This window comes from Anser anser, assembly GCF_964211835.1.
Source record: "Anser anser genome assembly, chromosome: 19".
Lineage (NCBI taxonomy): Eukaryota > Metazoa > Chordata > Aves > Anseriformes > Anatidae > Anser > Anser anser.
The window spans coordinates 347,003-367,081 of record NC_139740.1 but is presented as its reverse complement, the minus strand read 5'-3'; the positions used below and the strand labels follow the sequence as shown (position 1 = coordinate 367,081).

At 43.4% G+C, this 20,079-nt stretch overlaps 1 protein-coding gene across 2 annotated transcripts in view; it reads left to right on the top strand.

The window, feature by feature from the left end:
• The first annotated feature begins 654 nt into the window (after window positions 1–654).
• Window positions 655–20,079, top strand: part of LOC310883925 (uncharacterized protein C6orf52) — a 42,906-nt gene continuing 23,481 nt past the window's right edge. Inside the window, exons 1-4 of one of the 2 annotated variants that reach the window (XM_083805012.1) lie at window positions 655–796; window positions 5,297–5,492; window positions 6,019–6,064; window positions 6,883–7,309. In XM_083805012.1, the coding sequence (XP_083661138.1) occupies window positions 5,433–5,492; window positions 6,019–6,064; window positions 6,883–7,019 (243 nt within the window). In that variant the 5' untranslated portion in view covers window positions 655–796; window positions 5,297–5,432 and the 3' untranslated portion in view covers window positions 7,020–7,309. Of the gene's footprint in view, window positions 797–5,296; window positions 5,493–6,018; window positions 6,065–6,882; window positions 7,310–20,079 lie in introns of those variants that run through there. The other variant, XM_083805013.1, reaches the window with a different exon arrangement.

The window sequence follows — 20,079 nt, the reverse complement described above, 5'->3', positions numbered from 1 at the left end:
TAATGGATTTCAGACAGAGTTGATTCTCTTGGACTTCCAACCTCTGAGCGGTCAGTCGGCATCTTTGTCTGAGGCTCTTGCCATTGCAAGGAGGAATTTTGGAAATGAGGGGTTTACTGTGACCATGGTGCAGTGAATTGCACGGTTACGTTGCACTTGTCAAGAGGAAGAGCGATGCAAGTAATACTAGGATAAAAGTTTTCTGCGTGTGCTGTGGAAGGGAAGAGCCATTCTTGTCTTTCCGGTTTTGAATTTGAAGCGTTATCTTCTGCTTCTCTCTTAAAAGGCACCTTTTTTTTAAAAGGCACCTGTCAGGCCTCTTTATGGAGGTTACACTGTGGTCAACAGCAGCAGAAGCTTGTGTGCTGAACAGAGTTGTGTGTTGTTTGGAAGCTTTGAGTTCCACTCTGGTTTTTTTGTTTGTTTGTTTGTTTCTTTGTGGGTTTTTGGTGGCTTTTATTTTTTTCAGGGGCGGGGGGGGGGGAGTTGCGGAGTAGTTTTGAACATTTCTGTGGGATTTGACAAATCAAATTTAAAAGTTAATGTTCATTTTATAGTTCATGTTCAAACAGGATGGTTAACTGTCTTGTTTGTCTCACAGAGGGTCCAACACCTGTGACCAGTAGCAGTGCATCTGCATTTTCTGCTCCTTCTGGAGAATTTCTGGATTTAGACAAATTCAAGAAGCCTGAAGGAAGCTGGGATTGGGAGACCTGCTTGGTTCAAAACAAAGCAGAGGCCACGAAGTGTGTAGCCTGTGAAAGTGCAAAGCCAAGCACCAAAGCAGAGCTCAAAGGTAATCCTTAATGATTAAAACGAGGATGCATATTCTGTGATTTATTTTTTGGTTTGCTCTGATTTTTTTTATTTTCTTACCTGTTAAGCACAATTATTTTTTCCTTTGAGGTGTGGCAAAATTATTCGTTTTTCCTCTAGGAATATTGCCTAGATAACATCTGTTTCCACACTTTTCCCCAAGAATAAGTTTATCCTTTTTAGAGAAAAGCTTTCATTAATGACGTGCTTGTTCTTTACATGCCCTACACGTTGTTCATTTGGAGTTCAGACTAAAAACATGATCTTTCAAAGAAGTTCGTATACTTTTTAAAGCCAGGTGGTGGGCAGAAAACACAATTGTGAAAAGTTTTATGTAGAGAGGAAGCATGGGGTTTTCTTGTTTGTTTTACTGTTTGGTGGGTTGTTTTTTAAACAGTTTTGACTGGAAAGATCAGGACTAGAATGTAGTTCAAACCTTCATGTACTTCAGGTAAACAGAATATCTTTTGTCTTCACTTGTGCGCTTATGTCCATCAAGTAAGACCTCTGAAACCATACTAGAAAAAATCTGCGGGATTTGATATGTTCATGTACTAGAGCTTTAGAAAAAGTTTAATTCCTATATGCAGCATGTCTTCTGTCCTGGTTATTGATACGTACGCAATTAGTAGCAATCCCTTTTTTGATCTCAACACTAGGTTTAGACAAAAAATTGCGACACCTTAAGGAACCTGTCCTGCATCTCATACAAGCACAGAAGTTGCAGTGTCTCAATGCTAGCAGTACAGTTGGTGGTAAAATCTTTAGTAGGGTGAAATAGAGGCCTCACACCTTTCAGAGAAAAAAAGAGATTATTCCCACGTACTTGCAACTATGCTGCAGAGTGTACTGCTGTTACTCTAGTGCTACAAAGGTCCAAAAATCACTGAACAGTTATTAGCCAGTTTTGTATTCCTTTAATTTGTTGAAAGACTGCAGTAGAGGATTGAAGTTTTTATTGAGGATCACTGTGTGGAAAAATTCTGATTGTTAAATGTCATTTGTATGACTTAAGAACCGCGTTTTGGAGTACAGAATTCAGTATTAATTCCAGAAGGGGTAAGGGAAAGGACATTAGCTAGTAATCCCGAACAAAAGCAGTGTATAGAGCTATACTGATTTTAATCGCAGTATTCTTACAGTTGGTCTGTTACTGAACAGATATGTTTTGGGGAGATATGGTGGCCAGGGAGGCGTGTGTGTTTGTGTGCTTCCTCTTCTAGTTAAGGTTCTGGGGTTTGGTTTAGTCAGGAAAATTCGATGAGGCACCTTGTGTAAAAGGAAATGTTAACCAGCATTTTTCAACACGGTGTAGTCCCTTAAAAGTGTCGTAGATGAAAAGAGGCCATAAACGCTGGGGGAAAAAGTTAGTGGGAAACTGAAAGCAGGATCACATTCAGTAGTGAGAGAGCAGCAGCCTAGGGAAAGCTGATGAATGACTGTAACAGATAGTTCTATTTTAAGTGTAAAACAACACTCAGTACTTTATAATGGTGGTCTTACCAGAGGGTTCTTCTCCATGGCTCCTAAAAGCACGTCTTGAAGGCATTCGAGTGCAGTGAACTTAAGCTGTAAGAGTTGGGCTGGTAAGCTTGGCCTGATTTGAAGCTGTAGGCATGGGGCTATAATTTCTGAACAGGCTACAAAAGAAACTGTACCACTGTGCTTTTCAGTGCTCCGTTTAGCAAAGCCATCAAATTGTTGCAGGCAATTGATGTTGTTCTTCTAAGAGCACCTGAAAGATATTTTTGTTTGAAGAGTTCAGAGGTACCGGTTAATACTGGTTCAGATAATTACAGCCAGCTCTTGGTGTTTGTGACCAATAAAGTTTGTGGCTCCAAAAGGAGTGGGTTAGTGCTAACTGATTAACTGCTGTATATGCAGAAATATGGAATCTGATTACTTACGCAGAGAGCACTTAAAATGTATTGTTTTGCTGGCTCTCAGTGAGTTGCATCTTAATGCTACCAAGGAATAAGCTTTTTGCTTCTGGCCCAAGTTTTTTAATTTGGTGAAAGCCTTTTCTGTGCACGTGCACATGCCAGAGAGGTTGCTTAAGTAATAGAAGCTATAGTAGCTGCTATCTTCTGTTTTTTGTAGAAGACAGAAACTGAATTTGTTAGCTTTGTAACTGTTATGCATACCAGAATTGGTTTTCTCCCTTTTGAAAATAGTAGAGGGTATGCCTATGTCAGATTTGGTGAGCAAGGTGATCAGATGAGGGCACTGCAAGACTGCCAGAACGCACCAGGTCTGGGGGGAAAAGGAATCCGGCTGAGCATAGGAATTTCTAAAAGGTAACCAAGGAGTTGTGCATTGATACAGTTATTCTAAATAATCAGATTCTTGTAGCTCTGCCTTTGGAAAGTCTGTGGCCCTTGCTGTAGTGGCTGTACACAGGATGCAGTCTACAAAACCAGAAATGCAGAAGTCCTATGTTTTGACTCCCTGGATTCATCAACCTGCTTCAGGATGGCTGGGGGAATCCAACTGTTAAGTCTAGCCAGACAGCGCAACTTGGGCTTAGCTGCCATTGTAACCAGCCTTGTTTCTCAACAGTAGCAAAGCTGAATGCATTGGTAAATATTTTCAGGTTTGGGCCTGCATAAGGTAGAAGGGACAAGAAGTGGTTTTATATGCTAGGGAGTTCTTGTTCTTAGAGCTTTCCCTCTAGTTTGAGAGAAGCACATAACTAGTTTTACAGTGGGTTGACAGGAAAGAAGTGGGGGGGAAAAATGGGAACGCAGGGAGATAGCCAAAGGCGTTATTACTAGAACAGGTTTAGAATGCTATTCTTTGCTTTTCATGAGCTTAGGGCAATGGGGAGTTTAAAGCTTAGCACTTCCTGAGAGGGTTTCTTACTCTACCGGCTCAGTTCTATCACTTATTTAAGGCAATTCAGGTCTCTGAACGGTTAAAGAATTGATACCAAATTTGATGAACTCTGATCCAGGATACTGACAAAACAGGACTTCATATAAACAATTTCAGTATGTTCATGAGGTTAGCTTGTGTGTTCTGTTAAATAGTAAAAAATGACACTTCTGTTTCTGTTTACCTAGCATAATTCTGCAAATGTTGCCTCCTTCTGCTTTAGAATGGAAATGCTCTTCTCCAAGAGAGCACTGTCCAAAATTCTTTGCCAAAATTTTTTGATTAAATTAATATTGTTTTATTTTGAAAACAAGAATAAGCCACAAACATGTTTTCTTGCTTCGGCTATCCAGAAGAACGTCAACAGTATTTTCAGATTTTCCTTCCCTACACAACTGTATGTAGGAAGAGTGCAGTTGGAAGCAGAAGACCTAAGATGATGTATCTTCTGTTTGTTTACTACAGTAACAAGACAATGGATTACCTCTTTATTAGAACTTGTGTAGCTTTGCAGTATTGAAACAAATGTAGGTATTAAAATACACATCAGTAATACGTTTCTGAATGGCTGAGTACCGTGCTCTCTTAGCATTGAAATACCCAGCCATTGGATTAGTTTGTCCCTCATGTTTGCTTAGTTTGGAAGCTATTTCAGAATGCCTTCAGCTTGTATTCTTCCCCAAAAGCATAGAACTCACTTCTCTGCATCCCCAATTCAAGTCAGAGAAACTGGGCACTGCAACCACAGGAGGTCTGCCTGTACAGAATCAGTGAAGACAAGTCTAAACAGCGGATTTTTTTGAATATGCAGCTGGGTTATCTGAATGTTCTTTATGCAGTGTACCTCAGTTTTAGTACAGATAGCACTTGTCTTGGTTCTTGTCATTAGTCTGAAGCTGCCCCTGAGAAAATCTTGAAAGGGAAAGTAGTGAAAGCTAATCAGCTGGCCCTTTCTTCTTAAGAACCAGTGTATTTTGTAATTCTCCCACTAATAATAAGGCGTCATGCTGGAGAATCGCGATTGTGTTGTTAAGCAAGACTGACTTCACCTGAGCGGTATAGTTGGCAGCTGTTGAATGTTTAATGGACTTTAAACAAACAAAAAAACTGAGCAGGTGGAGGTAGACATGGCAAACTGACAGGCAGCGTCAGATGCTTCTTTGAAATGGATAATCTGACTCCATTCACTTCTTTCTGGAAATAAGATCTAGTAATTAACCAAACAAAAGATAGAAGGGTTAAGACTGCATCTTTAAAGCAGCTGTGCTTGATAAATGTCTCTGGTCTTAAATCAATCTTTAGCAAAGCACAGAGACTTAGCAGCAGCTTGCTTATGCCAACGCTAAAAATACTTGATGTGTACAGGTAACCATGTCAAGGCTCTGGAGTTAATCCATGAGAACAATTCCTTCTGGTATTGGCAAAGGTGAGGATGCTTGCTTCTATAGAAATGAGGTTTTGAGCTGTGACTTAAGCTGTCACTTAGGTGACTGTTTAGGAAAGCTTCCTTTTAAGTTTTGAAGTATGTAAGCTGACAAATTGTTTAAGTTCAGAACTGGGTTTACAGTTTCTGTTCTCTGACTGTATGCAACTTCTCATGTTTCAGACTGAAAGCAGAATTGCAGCGGTACCAGTCATACAACTATAATGCTTATTGCCAAGATTACCAGAACTACCACTCGCAGAGGAGTTAAGATGCTCACGCTGACTACAACTACAGCTCCTATGCTCCCTATGACAGCATGCAAGCTGTTGGAGACTGCTCTTTAGGAGATTCTTTAATGGCTCCAGCTGTTTTTGAGGTAAAGATAGTGCACGCTTGCTGTAAAGAAAATATTTCACAGATAATACGTTGTACAGATTTGTGTGAATCAGCAAAAAGAATCCGAAGTTGAAAACATGCTTTCTGCTTAGTGTGAAGTTAAAAGAGCAGATTCCATTCAGAGGTGTTTGTATTTAAGTGCTTAAATAGTAAATCCATAGAATTAGTGATTTATACACCATTATTTGTTCACGCATACCAAAGAATGGTTTTGACAGCATAATTGCGTACGCTTCTTCTGTTCCTGTTCTTCTGATTTGCTTTGCTTAAAGCAAATTAAACAGTTGTTGTAAGTGGTCTTATCGTGGTCAATGTATTAGTTGTGACCTCCGGAGGTCCCTTCCAACCTGTACTGTAATATTGGCTTTCTTCTAAAAATAAGTAGATAAAATGCCATCTATCCTTGTAGTTGTAGGAAGAAGGAATGGGTTGAGACTGCAGCACTTTGAATCTGTGATGCTTTCTGAAATGAGTTATGATTAAACTTAGCCTTTTCTGTCTTTCAGGAATCTTCAGTTATGACTGCAATCGGTGATGACCTAATTACTGACGGTAATAAGGGTTCTATCATTGTCACTTGAGTTTAGCCATCCTTGTGCCTTTTAACAATACAAGCCAACCTCTACTGGATGAAGAACATCTTGAAAATTCAGCTGAGGTCAAACCTCTGTGGGGTTGATCTGCAATCAGCTGGGGTTTTAAAGCTGATACAGCATACACTGACCGCATCAAGTAAAACGGGACACTGTCAATGCTTCGCAGCAGGTTTCTTGTACCTGTGCCTTCATTCCCATTTGAAAATGGTCTAATACAGAATTTTGTTCTTTGTATTGGTTCCGCTAAACAGATTTTATATTAGAAACTCAGTAATATGCAAAAGCTTTGTTCTCCACCCTGAGGTAAAAGCTTATGTTGCAGATTCCAAAAGGAGGATTCAGCTTGCACTTACAAATACGGTACAAAACATATTTGTGTCCTGGAAGGTTTGCAAAGGTCCTCACGTGGAGGCATTTTGTGTTAGTGTTTAGAAACTATCCTATGTAACGTGTATTGCCGTAGAAGTGAATTAAATGACTCTTGGGAGGGTTTCATGGCTGATTATCCTTAAACGTTATCTTTACTATCTTAAACATTGTCTTTGTCTTTATCTTGAAAGACAGTTCTAGTCCCAGCCTTCTAATATACAAATTCCCAAAAGTTGGAGCTGTGAGGCTCAAAATTTTAGAGGACTAAATACCTCACTAAAATTAGTAGATCTAATAGCTTATTACACTTAGCTTAAAATACATTTTATTAGCCATTTCACGTGAAGTTTTTTTGTGCGCATGCCTCAGATTTGATACTTGGACTTACCAGGCTTTTATTTTCAGATCCACAGCTCTACTTGGATGTTGATGAAATGAACAGACAATTCACGGAGACAAGCGAAGAACTCTACGATTCACTCATGAATTGTCACTGGCAACCTCTGGATACGGTCACTTCTGAAATCCCCTCTGCTATTTAAGCGTCTTCTAGAGCATGACAGTTAGGACCAAAGTGCTAAAACTACATTTCTTCTACATTATTCTAGCTCATAAGTTTTAAAGCACAGTGATAGGTTGGGTTTTTTTTGCTATGCTTTTGACAGTTTCTGTAATCTTTTTGTTCATCACTCTCTTCTTGGAGCATCATGAAGTCATGTAAATATTCGAGAAATGTAAAGAGGTAAATGGGGTCTTATCTTAAAGATAAGACTTGCCTGTGTAAATAAAAAATTTGTATCTGCAAACCTGCCAGCAAGGGATTTTACTTGTACCTGTGTGCAGCACGTTCTCTTCCGGCTTATGGAATTTAACAAGGTAGTAAGGGTATTTCATCTGTCTTTATTTTTATATGGGCATTAGGACACAAGCAAAATCTAGCTTCCCCTTGTTTTCCTGGTTCCTTAGGTAAGCGACAAGCCAAGCCTTTCATGTGCTTGCTTAGACTGGAAGTATGTATGGGAGACACTCACAGGCCTTGCTATGGAAACACCTGTGCCCACTTTTTCCTGCAGGCTGCTGGCTCTAACTGTACTACTGATACATGCTAGGTCAGCTAAAATTGGCTTATAAATAGGGTATGTTAAGCATATGGAAGTGTAGACTTCAACTGCCATAGCTACAAACATCCCGTGGAATGAGGATGATGTCTGCTGGCACTCTCTGCATCAGCATTCAGTTCTCCCTTGCCCTTCTTACTGTTAGACTTCTCAGCTGACGCTTTACAGCGAAGAAATTGCTACAACATAATCCGTGTTCTTAAACCTAAAAAAAAAAAATCTTGGAGAAAACAACTTGCTGGTTTTCCCTCCTTGCTGGCAAGGAGAAAAATAGTCCACCAGGAACAACAAAAAAATCCTAGTAACAGCTCCTTAAGTTATACCCTCTGCTACCCTCTCTGATTGCTCTGGTCTTCCTTCATTCGTGGTAATGAAGTTTTTAAAGCTCTGGTAGAAGGATGACAGCACTCAAGTCAAAGGAGATGAGAGCAATGAGGAAAGCTTTGCTTTAAGCTAGAGCAGTCTTGCGAGTTGCTGCCTTTATGCTGTTCTTATCTTGAAGGGTACAGAGTCTTTTCCAGTCATAGGGACTCCATAACCCTATGAGTATGGAGAAATAGTTGCTAATTAACAGTGTGTATAATAAGTAAGTGAGGCTGGAAACAAAAGAATATTCCTCCAAGAAAAAAAAGGAAGCAGAAATTACTGTACTTAATAGCTGGGGAAGCTGTTAAAGCTAGTTGACACAGTTCTGGTACTGCCGTGTGTGTTTTGGGGGCAACATAAACCATAATTGCTGTGATGGCAGGTAAGAATCCAATTCTTTTTTATGGCTTAGTGTAGTCAGTGAAAGCAGTGGTCCTAAGCTGCATGCTGTTCTTAAATGTAATGCAAATTCTCTTTTGTGACTCCTCAGTACTTCCAGGTTACTTGTAGCTGATCACCAGCAACTGCTTCTGTTAGCTATTAGCTGTTGGGTTTTTGCTAGGAATACTTTCAGTCCTGAATTGAAATGATGACATCCTGAAACAGAAGAGGCTCTTGGAGTATTGTAGGAAGCACATTCTTCCTGGTTCTAGTGCAGGTGTAGACGTAGGAGGAGACAGAAGGCAAAGAACCTCACATAGGTGGAGGGGGTGAGGTGGCATCACAGTTAGAGCTGTTGCAGTTAACTCTTCCCAAAGCATGAAAGCAACGTGGCTGGGAACAGGGATTTGTTGGGTTGCTTCTTTGTGTGAGCCAGGGAGTCTTTTGAGGGGCAGATTAATAAGAATATGACACAAGGTAGAGGTGGAATAGATGAAGCAAAGAATCTGGGTGGGAAAAGGGTTGCTTGTACGTGTCTATGGAATTGTTTCAGGGGACTGAGCTGGGGCAAATTCAAGATGCAGCCTCCTTGAATTTGGATGGCAGTGCTGAAGCTTCAAAACCTTACAAGGTTTGATGCCACTTCAATTGCAGTGCATAGCTGTGGTACTTGAGCTCAGAAGTGCAAACTGCACAGGATTTTTTTATCTATTTTCTTCAATGTGAGCAGCAAAACATCTTCCAGGAATGTGCCTGGGTGCTACGCTGCTTTGACACGGCTTGCTTTGCATCACCAAACACAGTAGTTAGGTTGCATCGAGTACTTTGTGGAAACATTCATTGTGTTGTCACCCAGAAATGGGATGCTACAGATGTGTGTTGGCCCGGCAGTATCAGTGCTGGTTTTTGGCCTTTGAGAGGTTGGTCCATAACATGTGACCTGTGTAACGAGAGGCCCACATAGATTGGTGACTTCATTAAGTCTGATGCTGTGGTGGTGTGTGACCCAAGGCCCTGAACGTCAGAAAATCAGGCTGTGGCCACCTATTTTATGCAGACTTTGCCTATTAACAAGGTCTCTACACTGTACGTTAGAGACGTGCGCCTCCTTTTCCGGACTAGATAGCGAAAATACCAGTTTTGTAGTTCAGTGAATGAGATTGGTTGGGCTGTTTGTTCTCCAGAGCTGAAAAATGTTGGGAGTGTATTCTCTTGGAGTCCACAGAAATGAAAATGATGAGAGGAAGAGAACGTTGGTTGCAGCCCGTGTGCTGCTGTTATAAAGTAGTTCTCTGATGTCTTTTTCCCTCTGCTGAGACTTATCAGCCTATCGTCCTTTCCTGTTAGGAGCGCATACCTGGCTTGGGATGGTGTGCGCAGTGCAGATTCTTTACCGTAAGAGCACAGTGAATGCCAGACTTCTTCCTGTACTGCCGTGTTAACCGTGAGTCACAAATTCAGGAAGCAGTGATTGCATCGGAACTGCTAGAATGCTTTGCGGAGTCTTTTTACTGGGTAAACTTCACAGCTGCAGTTACAACTTCCAGCCTGTGTTAGCTGAACACATCGTACTGGTGCCCGCCATCAGTTTGACAAAGATGGGATTGCAGTAGGGACTTGCTTTCTTCCTTCTTTTTAATTAAACAAGTCTTTGAAGCAACTTTTCCAACACCGCCATACTTCACTTCTTCCAGTTATTTTCTGTTTTACTTAGCTGAAATGTTTTTTTTTCTTCCAAGCTTGAGGAAGTTTTCTACAAGAATGTCCCGTAATGATTTCATAAACTCTTTTCATTGTACCTAGCTGCAACAGAGAGTGCTTTTATTCAAAAACCTGCTGGTTTTCTCTTCCAAGAAGTAGTGGGGTTTTTCCTATCTCTTCACTGATGGGAAAGGCTGTAGGACAGTAGCTTGAGGGGCTGCTAATGCTGTCATCAGTGAGCCGGGAAGAGGCAGGAGTCCGAAACGGGTAAAAAGTACTTAAAAGGATACCAAAAGAGTAAACGGTACTTAAGCCGTGGATGTTTCTTTTTGCAGGGATGCTCTGGACCAACCGCTTCTTTCTAGCGCTACCTCAAAGTAACTTGCAGATAGAACTCACAGGGAAGGTTGATCAAATGGTGATGATCGCTGTCATTCTGCTGGACACGCAGATACTTGCCTTTCGTTTTGGCTCATTTTTAATACCAATTAACTTCAGTGCCTCGCGTTAATAGACACCGTTTGACTGCATCGGCAAATGTTTCTGAGTCGTGAGTGTCATTAAAGGCCTGTCACCCTATGGAAATCCTTCTAAATAAGAAAAATGGCATTTAAATAAATAAATAAAGCAGCGTTTGAACTTATGAGCAAACCTAGCGTAGCTGCCTTTGACGCTGATCTGGAGGAGAAAAATCACGTTATCACGCTACTATGGTTGCCTTAATAGGTTTGGTGTACATGAGGGAGGGAAGTATTATGTGATGTTTGCCTAGCTATTACATGGCCGATGCAGGAGGGGTTTTAGTCAGTTCCCTGAGCACGTATTGTTGCAGAAGTCGGTGATTTCACTGCCCAATGTCTGTTATTAAGGGCACGATTCATGTCCCGTTATCGTTTTTATTCTTTATTTATGTGTTTATTTTCTGGGGCGGCGATCTGTCACGATGCCCATCGTTCCCCTGCCGTGGGGTAGAATTTAGCGTGACGACTGCTTCCCGGACCAACGGGGCCACGAATCCGGCCTAAAACACTGCTTGTGCGTTGGTTGTCGGCGTGGGGGCTGTTGGTTGTCGGTGCGGGGGTATCGGTTGTCGGTGCGGGGCTTTTCTGACGAGCACTGTGGGCTCGGGGCGCCGTCCCACGCCCGGCGCGGTGCTGCGGCACACCAGCGGTCGGCGCCACGGCGCGGGGAGGCTCTGGAGGTGACTCCTAGCCCCGTGCTTACGGTGGCCGGGCCGGGGTTCATTATGGCGGCCGGGTCCTGAGGGCGGGAGCGGGAGGGCGGCGGGACCGGGACGGGACCGGGGCGGGGCGAGGAACGGGAGCGGCAGCGGGAGGGGGGGGCGCGCGTTCCCGTGAGGGGAGGGGGCGCGCGAGGGAGGGAGGGGGAGGGTGTGAGAAACACTCCGTAGCCAATAACTTGGGCTCAGGCGAGGAGCTCGGCGAAGCAGGAATTTATTCGCGATCGCAGTGGCGGGCGTCCCGTCCGTGCGAGGACTACCGCACACCAAATTTCCCTGGTGTATTGCCAAGCACTTCCCCGTGCAAGGGCTTACCATACACCACATTTCCCGAGACTCTTCCTTTCTCTCCCTTATCTCACGCTTCGTCCGTCTCCGGCCGCGCCCCTCGCGGAGCTGCGGAACCGCGGATCAGGACTCCACACTCGCTCCGTACAAAAGTACGTCTCAATCACACGGCACACAGAGTCTCACCCGACCCCCAAGGCAATACTTCCTATTTCTTACCTTGGTCTGTGCACAGAGTTACCGGATCAATTCTCAAAGCCGGAGTGCCTGCCTTCTTCCCTTCCCCACTCCTTCACGGATCCTGCCTCTTTCATCAGTCTCGGGCCCTCTGTCAGCTCTCCGCAGAACCGCCGCCGTCGATGCACAGGACCGCTGAAATCAGCGGGGCATGCCTTCCTGCTGCTGCGGCGGTGGGGCTCCCCAGTAGGCGACTGGCTCCCGGACGAGCCCCCAAATTGTGAGAAACACTCCGTAGCCAATAACTTGGGCTCAGGCGAGGAGCTCAGCGAAGCAGGAATTTATTCGCGATCGCAGTGGCGGGCGTCCCACGAGCAGGAGCGCCCCTGCTGGTTCCAAAACCCAGTTTATATACTTTTTGATGACGGGACCCTCCCCTGTTTCCCCGCTGAGGGGGTGATCCAGGCTCACAATCTGTCTGATGCTTCCCAGACAATGCATGGCCTTCAGTTGCCGGCCTGTTAAATTTCAAATTTGACTTTTTTACTGGTTGAAGCGGTAATGGTTCTTCACTTACCTGACTTGACTCAACACCGTGATTTTCCCCGAATTGTTCTACGGAGTCTGGTTGTCTGCATTTTACAAGGTCGCCTGCTAAGCGTTCTTATCGCTGCAAGCACACCTCGATACCCCATTCCTTACCTTTAAACAACGTAACTCTGCAAAAACAACATTTTTATTCCCACGAGGGGCAGGGCAGGCCCCGCGGCGCGTGGCGGCGGGGGGCGGGGGGGCCCCGTGACGGCACCGAACGCGGGGGGGGGGCGGTATGGCCTCGGGCGGCGCGACCGGTAGCGGCGCGACCGGCAGCGGCATGGCCGGCGGTGGCAGGGCCGGTGGCGGCGGGGCGCCGGGCGGCAGCCCAGGAGCCCGATCAGGAGGAGGAGGAGCAGGAGGAGGAGGAGGAGGAGGAGGAGCGGCCGGCGGCAAGGTGAAGAGGCGGCGCCACCGTTTGGGCGCCGCGAAGCCCCCCTGTGCCAGGAGCAAGCGGGTGAGGAGCGGCCCCCCCACAGCGGGCCCTTCCCCCTCAGCCCACCAGTTACCCCCTTACTTACCCCCTTACCTTACCCGCCCCTTTATCCCCTTAGTTACTCCCTACCCACCTCCTTACCCCCTTAGTTACCCCCTCGACCGCTTAGTTACCCCCTTAGTTACCCCCTCGACCGCTTAGTTACCCCCTTAGTTACCCCCTCAACGGCTTAGTTACCCCCTTAGTTACCCCCTCAACCGTTTAGTTACCCCCTTAGTTACCCCCTCAGCCCCTTACTAACCCCCTCAGTTACCCCCTCAGCCCCTTACTTACCCCCTTACCTTACCCGCCCCTTTATCCCCTTAGTTACCCCCTACCCACCTCCTTACCCCCGTAGTTACCCCCTCAACGGCTTAGTTACCCCCTTAGTTACCCCCCCAGCCCCTTCCTAACCCCCTCAGTTATCCCCTCAGCCCCTTACTTACCCCCTTACCCCTCTACCCAGCCCATTACCCCCCTCCTCCCCCTCCCCTTCACCCTCAGCCCGCTGCCCTCAGGACCCCCAGTGCCACCCCCAGGGCTTTCCCCGCTCCCTGCACCCCTCCTCAGCCCATCATCAATTCTCTGAACGTTACCTGCCAGGCTTTGCTTCTCGTTTGTGCTGTAGGGTACAGCAGGTTGACGGTGAAAGCGGTCCGTCAATTCGGGGTGTGAAAATCCCCGTGCTGGAGGGGGGACGCGCCGAGATCCCTCCCAGCAGCTCTTTGCTAAGAAATGTCAGGACGCCCAGAGAGATGCTCTGGAGATGCCCTCTGCACATGTTTGTTCAGCCAAAACCTCTCCGCTATTAAATGAGCAACGTAGCTGAGGGGATTGATTATCATATGCAAAACCAAGGGAGCGCTACGCATGGATAGCTGCTCAATTAGGTTTTTATCACTTGCAGAAATGCCAAGTCCCTTATACCACATATTGACAATCAATCTTGTCCATCTAAAGCTGGCCTGGAAGGGCAATGCAAACATTCCCCACGCTTACAGAGCAACCGTTGAAACCTCTGGCTTGAACAGTGCATTAATGTTGAAAGTGCCATAGCTTGCGTGTGCCGACACTGTGTAGCTAACTGATAAACCTTACACGTGGATTAAAAATAATCAGTGGAGATGGTTTTCTAACTTTTCCATTGTCTGTTATCTCTGCGTGTTTTCCAGTAGGTTTATTTAAAGAGTGTGCCAGAGCAAACACGTGCGTGGGGATATCTGGGGGATTCTGCACAGAGAATGGCTGCTGCACATCCAGCGCAGATCAAATTAACAGTAACTTATCGGGGAAGAATTTTAATGATTTGATAAATAGACAAACTGATAGGTGTTACATGTGTGCATTTATTATAGCAGTTAGCTTTGTAACCAGACGAATCGTGCAAATGTTCATAACGTAAAAGGACGAGCTTTGAGCAGATAGCTTGCTTAGAGCATTTGTCAATTAATTTCAGTTTATCTTCAATATCATGTCCACTCTGCAGAAGGTTCTGTGGCTTAATGTTAATTGTCTCTCAGTGATGCAGTTGGGGAGGCACGAAAGCGACCGATGCGATTTTGTGAGGTTATACCTCTGGTTCTGATCCCTACCCCGCTGTTTTTCTCATCCTTCCCCCTACAACTTTAGTCGATAAGTCGATTCTTAGAAATACTTAAATAGATGTGTTTTGTGTGCTTGTGATCCTAATTACAGCCCACCAAACCCTCTGTCTCTTACCATTAAGCTCTGAAGGTGCCTGGGCACTGTAGGCAGTATAGTTAGCAGCTTCAAAGTTCCTGGGAACTAGTCCTGGATCTAATTTACCTTTTTTTTTTCCCCCTGCCTGCAGGAGGGATGATTAGCAGGATGCCTAGCTCATGATTGTCAGCTTTCTGGATATTAATTTTTATTATTAATTTTTATTATTAATTATATTCATTTATATTAATTTATCTTTTATTTAACCGTAGTTCCTGGGGCTTTTGGTCAGGTGGGAATTCTCCGATCGTACCCGATGTATGCCGCAGAGTCAGTCTTCTACAAAATACAGCAACAGCTTTAGAAGGCTCTTGCAAGAGGAGGTGCTGGTGCTATAGCTATAGCTGTGTTTCTTCCAGGACATCTTCTGGGTTAGCCTGACTGTTGAGAGCAGAACTGTTTTTTGTGCGTATAGTCACTGCAATTCAGCATTACTAAAATTGAAAATATTTAGATTCACTGATTTTAATGGGTAGTATGGTCCTGACTGTCGCAGTAGATAATTGCTGAACTTCTGGTTTAGTTGGTTTTCACGGGAGGGTGCGAAGAGGAAGAGTCCTGGAACAAGTCTGTAGGTCAGGAGCTGTTCAGGCGTAGAGTTTCCTGATAGCCTTGCAGATTGACGACCTGCTGGTGAATTTTGGCAGAGGTTTCAAAACTTTGAACCTTGCCAAGGTCACTTGGAAGTGCAGAAAGTGATAGGTAGTTGTAAATCAATCTTAGGTGAATTTTAGGTTTACCAGAAGTGTAGCGATCCTATGCCAGGGATCAACCTCGTCGTCGTCTTCTGAATATTTGCTGTATAATATCTGTCTTCAAGGTCCGTGGAAGGTGGTATCGCAGCATATGCTGTTGACTGCGTTTCTGTAATTAAACAAGTGTTTTTTCTTTCAAGCAGGGAATAATTAGCAGAATGACAGAAACGGTGAAAAATATTGTACCGGCCTGGCTGCAGAAGTATTTCAATAAGCGTGAGGAGGAGTGTGTAGACAGAAATGAATCTGCAAACCAGGAGGAGACTCCGGTAAACTATCACCACGATTATTCAGATGAAGATACCATAATCGATGAGAGATTCACGCCTGAACCAGCAGGAATTAGTAGACGAGGTATGTGAAAAATCATTTGGAATTCTGGCCATCTGTATTTATTCACTGATTTCTAGTTTTGAATCTGAATTTCAAAAGGAAATTGGAATGAGGGTTTTGACAGAATGAAAGAAACCCAAAAAAAGTCAAAACAACTGTTTGTGAAACCGTCTTAGCTTTAAACTGTATACACAGTTACGAAGCATACATCTTATGCTCTTGGAAGGCATCAGTTAACTTTAGGTACTCTATTAGCCAGGTGCTAAATGCTGAAAATAAGTCATTTGCAAGTGTGCTGGGTTGCATTTTCCATCTTTTAAAAGATATGGAATGAAAATCTGTCTAATTGCCTAAGGCAATTAAAAAAATTAATTTGTTTTGCAGTCTTCGAAACAAAAGACTAGATGCTAGAATGGCAGAGGAAAATTCCGTCTCGTGTCCCGACTTTGTTTGTTTTGTTTTGTTTTTTTTTTGTTTTGGGCTTTGATCAATTTAGTAAAGTTCCTCGTTAACTTGATGGTGAACTGGGGAACTTGTGCACGGATGTGGTTTATGAGATTATTATCCTTAAAATATTCAATAACTTTAAGGTCTACGCGGGGGGAGGGGGTGTCTTTGAAAAGGTATTTGGACCGTTGGCAACGAGGTTTGCAACTCCTTTACCTCATGAAAGATTAATTTGTCTTATATCCAGTGCCCCTCACTGTTCCTGTAGTCCTGTTGTATAAATTTGCATCTATTCTTATTTGAGTTTCTCTTAAATTAGCTGTTTTGGGGAAGTCAGCTTTTAATAAGTAAAGAAGTTTTGTCTGAGCGTGCGTAGGTAACCATAGATAATGTGGAAAGTCAGTTGCTTCTGTTGTTGGCAGAATCAAAAAATAAGGAGGAAATATCTTTGCCTCCAATCTCATCTAATTGTAAACAAGGAGATTGATGGCTTTCTGTGTAGCTGTAGCTTGGGAATGAGTTTGGAGAAAAGAATAGAGAAGGTCTTCGTGACTGAGGAACACATGTTGGCTTTCCTATGTAACTGCGTGAAAGGAGCTTTCAGTAAGAACAGCTGCACTGCAAGCTTGCTAACTCCAGGAGATCAGGAGCAGGTGGACACCCTGGAACCTTTTGCAGCTTATGTTGCTGTCCGTGGGTGTTGCTTACTATGCTTAAGAATAAGATTATTTTTTTTAATTATTACTACATTTTGAAACCAATGTGTTTCTTCAGTTCTGAGGTATCAGTGTGCTGGAGCCTATATTGGGTGGCCTTCCGCCTGAAGAACTTTCTGTATCTCAAATGGTGCTGTCCTAAAAATCTGCTCATGGTTTGGAGAGCTAATTAGTGGTACTGCAGTGGTTATGAAGATTGAACTAACTAGTTTAAGCTTCAGTTCAAGTATCAAGAGGATAGTGGCTCAAAGTCATTTGAATTGCCCAGATTCCTGGGAGAGACAGTAGGCTTTCATCAGGCAAAATACCCATGAATAGTTCCATTCATTTAGCAAGATAGACTTCAAGGCCACCTATTCCAGGCCACTGGCATTGTTTGCAGACCCTTTGCTTCAAGAGGGAAAAATGCTCATCTGGTTACTTGGGTCAACATCCTTGTCCCTTGGGTCAAAATCCCAATAGTTAATGGGTAGGAGATGATGTTTTGCCTCTAACGTGAGCTGATATGGAAGAACTTGGGAAAAAAGTACTGCAAACGTTCATTTTCATGTTGTGTATTCAGATTAATGTAACCTTTGTTCCAATATTATGGAAGCTGCAGTGTTATCTGTAATTTACCGTGTAATCTCAAATTTTGTAAAGCTTATTGCAAGCTGTACATGGGAGAAGGAGTATATATGTTTGATTTAGTGAACGGCCAAGTCAGCGTTAGAGCATTTGAGCACGGGGTCAGAATGTGGTGTTGTAAAACCTCATAGTTAACTACTTCTGGATGCAACATTAATACTGTGTATCGCAAGCAGTGTTGTTGTTGTAGCCAGACAGTTAGATGCAACCGTATCTGGGTGAGGAAGAAGTTAAATTTGGCTTCTCTCTTTTTGCGCTTAGAACTTGGCAATAGCATGGCTGTCGATAGGAAACAGGTTTTGGCTTCTGTGAGCTTGTCTATAGCAAAGCTAATTATCTCCCTGTTCTTGTCTAGAACCATCCACAAGTAGATCAGCACTGAACTTCCCAGTTGTGTTAACAAGGCCCTCTCTTCATCGGAGCCGTCTGAATTATACCACGCTGGATTCTCCTGTCCCACCTTGTCAGCCCTCGACATCTTCTGTATTTGGCATTGGCAGTCCTAGGCTGTCCTTGATAAAAGAAATAGAAGATTCTACCTCTCAACAAGACGATGATAACATCTCAACAACCAGTGATTCCTCCTCTAGAGCATCTGATGAAGGTGATTTTTGTGTTCTCTGTTTAATTGACTTTTTTTTTAATGTGAAGTACCTTGCGTTCTTTAATATTCCACATCACCTTAGTAAATAAAATAGGTGAATGTCAACTTTGGATGCGAGAATTAAATTGAATTTTTAGTGTTTTAGAAGTATATAATCCTATCACCTTTTTAATAGAAGCGTGCTTTGGAATACGTTTATGATACCCTGATGTTAGAAAGAGTCAATGCTGAAATATACACATTCAGCTAGGTTATATGTAAATTTTGAACTGGGACGGTAGGAAATCAGGCTGACTTGCCGTAGCTTGACAACTAGGCTGATTGTCTAGAAGGAAGAGTGACTCAGAATATCTAACAGACAGCTGGTTAAATGTGAATAAGTGCAGGTGACAAATAGGAACACGAGATGTTTTCCTGTGTTTCAGCAAGAGAAGATAAAGAAACTACTCTGTCATAAGCTATAGGCTGTTTTTTGACCTTTCTTGGTAGAAGGCTTCAGCTGTCAATACTTTCATGTCTTTTGCCAAATTCATTGAGGAAAGCACACCATTTTAAAATAAAAAATAAGCATCGTGTCGATGTAGGTTGGTACGTAGGTCTTCTCGCTGAAAGGGCGAACAGCAGGTTTGCAGCTTTTTCTAGTCCCCCATATAGACAGGGACTGACGTGTGCTCAGCAGGTTTTGCAGAGAACTTTTGTACAGCTGAGAGTAGAGTTGCTGGGCTTTAGCAATATAACCTGAGTGCACTAGAACTTTCTGGTGTGTCTTCGTAAAACATACATGGGCAGAAGATCGTTAACTCTTAGAGCAGCCTTTGGGGAATCTTCCAGGTTTAAAACCTGTGCGATTATGATCTGTGCTGGCCTCCAGCCTTTTACCAACACAGAAAAAAGCTTTGTCCGTACAAATGCACTGATGTTTATGCGGTCCTCTTTTATCTTAGCCTGAAGGAAAAAAATATCTGCATTGGAAGCACAGTATTAACTTGGTAAGATTGCTGAAAACTACTTGCAGCTCTGTGAACAGTTTTCAAGTTTGTAGGTGATACTTGGTTTTCAGTCTGTACGTGAAGTTGATCTATTTAAAGAAGCTGAAGTCATGCTTATTTTTCTGTATTGAAGAACTTGAATTAGTGTGATCTTTATTGTTAAAGTTCTGTACGTACGAGAGGCATTTACATCTAGCATACGTCATTTTGGCAGATGTTGCAGTTTTAAAAAATACTTCATCGTCACTGCTCTGGCCCACACAAGATGAAAGAACTCATTCCCTCTCGCAGCATTCTGCAGCTAGCTCTAAGAAACCTGCATTCAGTTTATTTGTTTTTGGAGGACTGTGTCCTGTAAGTACTGCACAGTATTTCTTTTAATCAGTTTGAATGTGTACCTGTTTTTCTATCCACTTCTCATACTGTGTTTCCGTAGGTACGTGGAAGCACGTCTGTTTTTAAGCAAAACCAGCTTGGGTTTTCTCCATTTTACCCCGGAAAGACGGCCTATGCCGGTGGTGCAGCTGTAAGATCAAGGCAGCCAAAGACGGAACCTTATCAGGTATGAGAAAAGTAGTGTAGTGGGAAATAGTGATGGAAATAAAAAAAGCAGCACTGCCAAAGGAGCTTTGAGCAGGGAGCTGAATATGTGGTAACAGTTGCTCTTCTGCCCTCTTGGTCTACAAAAATAGACGTCTGAGATTGATTTCTGTTTAAATTCTTTAATGACAGTTTTTACCACAGGTAACACTTGTCAGAAAGAACAAGAATGACAGTTTGGGCTAGTTGTTGGTAGTTGGGGTTTCCTCTGTTGTTAGGTCTTTCAAAAAATTCCATTCAAGTGCCATTGTCTGCCTCTGACTACATTACGTTAAAATAACTTGATGCAAAAAAACCAATGACAGCATAACTTTGAAAACTTGTGTTTATGGTAGCAAAAGCTACAGTAGTCAAACCTGGCTAATATTTATCTGTGGATCTTCTTTTCCAAGCATGCCTACATTCATGCTATGGATATGTTGTATAAACCTGCAGTCTTTGAAAATATCTA